The 5770-nt window shown below is 47.3% G+C and overlaps 1 protein-coding gene across 1 annotated transcript; it reads right to left on the bottom strand.

Annotated features, from left to right (window-relative positions):
* Positions 1-2920: 2920 nt before the first annotated feature.
* LOC119338286 (protein STRICTOSIDINE SYNTHASE-LIKE 7-like) lies at positions 2921-5228 on the bottom strand. Its single transcript, XM_037610581.1, has 4 exons — positions 4643-5228; positions 3783-4090; positions 3566-3698; positions 2921-3445 (listed from the first exon to the last, which is right to left on the bottom strand). The coding sequence occupies exons 1-4, from the start codon at positions 5180-5182 to the stop codon at positions 3170-3172; spliced, it is 1257 nt and encodes a 418-aa protein (XP_037466478.1). The 5' UTR covers positions 5183-5228; the 3' UTR covers positions 2921-3169.
* Between the last annotated feature and the right edge of the window lie 542 nt (positions 5229-5770).

The raw sequence follows: 5770 nt of genomic DNA, 5'->3' as shown, positions 1-5770 counted from the left end.
CAAAACTCCAGCTTCGCACCGGCACCATTGGGATGAGTTTCTCGTCTCTCAGCATGTCTGTTAGAAGTTTGCTTTGGTTACATTTTGGTGTTATGCTAACATTATTCTGATAGTGATATTATCTATACAAGTCCTCTGGCTCTAATCCCATTTCTGCTGTGTTTGCTTGATTGCTACCAAGGAGCTTGGGAGTTTCGTCCCGCACCGATCATCATGGACAATGGGTTGGGTCTTGTTATTATTCGCCGGCGTGCATTCATGAGCACTGACACCAGCAACATTGTCTTCTTCGACGACCGCTTCTTTTAGCCTTTGTAAGCAAGTTTTTTTTGAAATCTGGACCGTAGAACAATCGTTCTATGGTATTTTCATTAATTGAAAACCATAACAACAAAATGTATAATATAATACATCAGGCATGATGCCACATTCATCCAATTCCCTCTCTAGGAAACCGAAGGACAATCATATTACAAATGGATATCTGACCAGGACTTGAGTAGTTCTGCTTTCCTAGCTTGTGCTCGAAGTTGTGCCTCCCAGAGTCTTTCCTTCACATAGAATTTCCAGGTATCTAGACGTGCTGCAGCTGTTCGAAATATTTTATCATTTCTTACAGACCAAATGCCCCAGCAGCTTGCTAGAATGATGTCCAGAGCAATGTCCTGTGGAAGAAGTCTGGATATGTTTGAAATCTCATCGAAAGAGGAAATGCCCCGGTGCCTTCCAGGGGCAATAAAATCCCAGCATGAAAGTGCAAATGAGCAATCCCAGAAGAGGTGACCCAGTGTTTCCTCAACACCGTCAGAGCAAAGCGTACAAGAATAGTCTGGTAGGTGCATCTTTCTTCTGGCAATCATATTATTGGTGTTGATCTTATCATGAAGTAGTAGCCAGAAGAATATCTGATATCTGAGTCAACATGAGGTTTTCCAAAGTTTCTTAAAAGCACCATGTTCAAAACTGGGTCCCATAATATTCTTGTACATCTTCATAGATGAGTATTGCTGCTTTGACCAAGTATACTTCCATATGTCCTTATCCGTGGAATTCTCTCTATTGACTAGCAGTGCAGTGAGCTCGTTGAATTGTTGGAATGCTTGGGAACATAATGGTTTGTGGAAATGCAAACTGAGATCTTGCTGATTAGTGACTTCGGCCATAGAGAGGAGGCCTTATTAAGCGCATAAGAACAAAGTTCTGGGAATTTCTCCAACACAGGTTGACCTGTCCAATTATCAGACCAGAAGGTAATTGTATCTCCAGTACCAGGTTTGCATATAGCATGGCTTTTGTAAAGTGGAAGCAATTTAAGCAGCGATTTCCACCAGAACGACCCAACCATCTTGTCACTTGGGAGAGCATCTTGGTAATGAGCTTCCCAAATGATGTTGACCCAAGGTACATCTTCCTTATTGAAAAAATTGTGGAGGAATTTCATCAAAAGGGCTCTGTTGTGAGTTGTGATATCCAATATACCCAATCCACCATGTGCTTTAGGTTTGCAAATGGAGTCCCAAGCGATGAGGGCTGCGCCTATTTCCATGGAACCATATTTTCTCTAGAAGCAGTTTCTCAGGTAACTAGTGATTTGATGGATCACACCTTTAGGTATGGTGAGGCAGCACATCATTGTAAGGAAGGTTGTCGATCTGATCTGGTGATGATGGAGAGGATGTATGCCTAGATAGGGGTGGTGCCTCAGCTGACATGCTTAGCGCTACCGATAATCTCTGTTGTACGTGATGCTCTACTATTATCAAGGCAATTCAATGATGTTTGGTTCTCTACAGGTTTTTGCAACTATTTCCGTAACTGGATTCGTCGATTTAGCTAGCTACGACTTTGGCGAGATTTTTGAGGCATGCCTCATGTAAGTGGGTCGATGAACCATTATCTTTTGTTACTCAATAAAGGCTCGTCTAACTGTGAACGAAGTAACTGAATTTGAAAATCAATAGTACTAGCCATATTGACATTACCAAAAAAAGAAGCCTATGTGGAGTTTTAGTTGGCACTTCGTTATCTCGAAATACAAAGATCGGAAGTAAAGTTTCCTTGTCTTGCAAACAAAGCGAAAATTGATCCCAAGTGCATGTCTCTTCGCAACTTGTAAACACTATCATATATCTAAATAGCTAGCCCCACTAATTTCTTTATCATAAAATGCAGGCATGCCATCTTACCGCGCAACCGGCATGAGAAAAAAAATCAATCATAGCATGCAATCATGCATAGAAAAAACCTACCTCAAACCTGCAAATATGCATAAGTTTTTTCATTCTATTATGCTATGAGAACCAAACCTGAACGGTCACAAGCATCTATGAATCAACATGAACTTTCAAACTGTCTAAGTTACAAATTTGAACTATCAAAACCGGTCAAGTTTCAATCCCACTCTCTCCTCAAACCAGTTTTTGATGACATGGGTGGTTTTGACCAGTTGACTGCCCAGTTAGATGCCACGTCACTAAAATTATTTTTTTAAAAAAAATCCAGAAACATATGTAAAATTAACACTGCCATGATGGTCATTCTAGGAAAGTTTCATTTTTTTTGCCAAACGGATTAAACCATACAAGCAAAATCATAGTCAACCCTGTTTTGGTCAAAAGTTGACAAAAATTTGAAAGTGCCCAAAACAACTTTTGCAATATTATGCAAAATCAAAACTACCATGGTGATCATTATGGGCAAGTTTCAAACCTTTTTGCCAAAAAATACAAGAAAAATACATATTTGGCCCCTTTTTGTTCAAAGTTTGACAAAAAAAATGAAAGTTTCCAAAAACTTTGAAAAAAACACCACCATGGTGATCATTCTTAGAAAGTTTCAAACCTTTTTTTACCAGACCGATTAAAAAGTACAAGGAAAACACATATTCAACCCACATAAGTAATATACAAGTGTGCAATAATTAAACACAATAAATCATATGTACTTTCAGTTATCATGTGCTAAATATTCATGTTCCATACAATCATATATTATTTAAATACATTGCAAAATATTTCTGCAATAGGTGTGGGGTATCATCTACTCTCTCCTTCTCATAATATAAGAGCGTTTTTGACATCAAGTGTCCTTAAAAAAAAAGTACCACGAGTTCATCATCAGAACGAACAATTAATCAATCGAGAGATGATGAGTTGACCGTCCTAGCTAGCTAGGCTTCGATGGATGATTTGGTGAGGTCGACCCTGCTGATGTACGAGCTTGCCAGCGACCCGTAGTAGAGGTAGCCCCCGACCTTGAGCCAGCCGGTGGCGAGCGCGAGTCCCGGGTCAGTGTACATGGTCACCGGCTCCCCGTTGAGAGCCACGCTCATCGTCCCCGCGTCCCTCAGGCCCTGCGGCACCGCCATCACGTACTTCTCCACCATGTACACGAGCTTCCGCAGCAAGGGCGACCACATCAACACGTCCAACTGCAGCGTCCTCCCCTGCACGCACGCACGCAGGTGCCCATCTCCGGCAACGCGATTTGATTAATTTTACCATGCAGGTTTCAAGAAATATGCGGTGGCAAGGCAAAGATTTTTTGGCTGCAAAATTGTGCGTACCGCCGAGAGCGCGATCCAGTACCGGCCCTCGCCGTCGTATCGGATGTTGTCCGGGAACCCCGGCAGGCTGTCGATGAAGCTCTCCACCGTGCCTGCCTTGTCGCCCCTGATGTGATACCTCGAGCACCTCCTCCTGCAGTCAATGGCGTCAGCCGGTCAGACCGCACCGCAGCGTGCAAGCTTCAGATGCACGTAAAACGGGCGGGTGCATGCTTACATGACCGTCTCACAGAAGATGAGCGAGTCCTGGTCCGGCGCGACGGCGACGCCGTTGGCGAAGTAGAGGTCGCGCGCGAGCACGGAGGTCCGGTGCGTGGAGGGGTCGAAGCTCATGAGCCGGCCGTGGGGCCGTGCCTCGAGCACGTCCAGAAAGTGGTGAGCGAGGCTGTACTTGTACGAGGCGTCGGTGAAGTAGATGGTGCCGTCGGCGGCGATGTCCACGCCGTCCGTCAGGGCGAACTTGAGGCCCTCCGCCGCGTCCGTCAGCAGCTCCACCGTCTTGTCCTGCCTAACCTTCAGCAAACCCTGCCAGGCCATCCAACGGTCTTCAGTAATTTTCCGATACTGTGGCTGCTGATTAGCGCTGTTACTGGTTAACCAACTAGTAATTTCCTCATTATGGAAGTCAACTCATGTCTGTGATGTGATGCTTCTGGTTTGTCATGTGAGCTTTGAGCTGTACCACGATGCAACTTGTACTAATAGAGAATCAGAAAGACTTGACTGCCTCGTGCAATTTGGTGGGTCATTCTGTACTCTGTAGATGATAACAATGTTCTCTATGCCAAGATTTGCGAAGTACTATCAGCTCAACATAGCGAGATTTTACCAAGGGTGTTTTGTCTGCCAAGGTCAATTGATCTACCTTTGTCTTCTCGATTGGTGGAACTTAAGTGAGAAACGGTTCTGATTTCTGAAGATTGTCAACAACTCAACATACGTAGTTCATGCTATAACCACCTCAATCCAACGAGAGGAAGCCCGAAAAATGGCGAATTTTTGTCTCGAGATCGAGGAAGAACTATCAAAGAAACAAAGTCGACAAGCAAACAAGTGAGGTTCGAGCAGTTGACTCACCTTATCCGCGTCCGCCACGACGATGCCGCCGTCGCCCGCGAGCACGACGCCGAGCGGCCGGCCGCCGGTGTAGGCCCAGCCCTCCACGTCCCCGCCAGGCACGCTCACCCGGCGGACCCACCCGTCGGCGCACCCCGTGTACAGCCACCCGCCGGCGGCGTCGTACGCCAGGTCCTCGGGGCCCGGGAGCAGCCCCTCCCCGATCCGCTCGCTCGCGGCCAGCACGCGGGCGTCGTGCCGCGGCGCGGACACGTCAGCGCCGAAGCTGTGCTCGGGTGGCAGCTCCGCCGGAGAGAAGTCCTTGGGGCTGTAGAGCGCCACGGAGATCACCACCGGCGCTAGCACCAGCAGCACGGCCTTCGCGGCGACTCCTAGCCCGGTCGCCATGGCAGAGCTGGGAGCCTGGGAGGGACACCTTGCACTGCACGAACGACGTGCCGAGGCAGTGAGACCTTTGCACTTGTCTGAGCTGGCCGCCTCCGTGAACAGAGTGTTTACCTTCAGCGCGGAAGCTTCTGTATTTATGTATAGATAGAGCATTTGCTTTCCAGGAAGTAGATTGTTTCCGTGGGAAGCGGACGAACAAGACTCGGGCTCGCTTGATCTTTGTGGGCATGCTTTTGTCGTGACTGACTTGGCAGTGATATGTGTGGAGAGGTTTCTTTTGTTTTTTTTTGTGTGGAGAGGTTTCTTTTGTTGAAAATAAGTACGTGACGTGCATATCAACACGGGATCTCGCAGAGAAGCCGTGGAAGAAATGACACTGGAAAACAAGAGAGAGACAGCAACTACGGGAAAAGTAAAAGGGATTGACTATAAGTCACATCAAAATAAAAGTTCATCAGTCATTTTGAACCAGAACCTTTAGATCTTCATCCAACGACCGAAAACAGATCGAGCACTGTTCATCTTCTACCTCCCTCTCTTCTTCCTTGCGACGCCGCCGGCCTGCCCCGCCCTAACCGCCGGCCTCCTCCACCCGCGGCCGGCGGGCGCTTCCACGCACAGCCTCTCCACCCCGCCCTCCTCTCGGCCTCCCCCCACCGCCGCCCCGGCCACCCCTCTAAACCCCGCAGCACAACTCGGGCGACCCCCTACACCCGTGCACCCCTCCCACCCTAAGATAGA

This window comes from Triticum dicoccoides, chromosome 1B (assembly GCF_002162155.2).
Source record: "Triticum dicoccoides isolate Atlit2015 ecotype Zavitan chromosome 1B, WEW_v2.0, whole genome shotgun sequence".
In the NCBI taxonomy this organism is placed as follows: Eukaryota; Viridiplantae; Streptophyta; class Magnoliopsida; order Poales; family Poaceae; genus Triticum; species Triticum dicoccoides.
Note: the sequence above shows the minus strand (reverse complement) of the source record. Positions and strands in the feature narration are given on the sequence as shown.

What these genes read in the sequence shown, in the direction of transcription:
- LOC119338286 (XM_037610581.1), bottom strand. Translation starts at nt 5,182, where the DNA reads ATGCTCTATCTATACATAAATACAGAAGCTTCCGCGCTGAAGGTAAAC. An exon ending in ATCTTCTGTGAGACGGTCAT is followed by an intron (nt 3,699 to 3,782) that starts GTAAGCATGCAC and finishes CATTGACTGCAG; the next exon opens with GAGGAGGTGCTCGAGGTATC. An exon ending in ACTGGATCGCGCTCTCGGCG is followed by an intron (nt 3,446 to 3,565) that starts GTACGCACAATT and finishes GCGTGCGTGCAG; the next exon opens with GGGAGGACGCTGCAGTTGGA.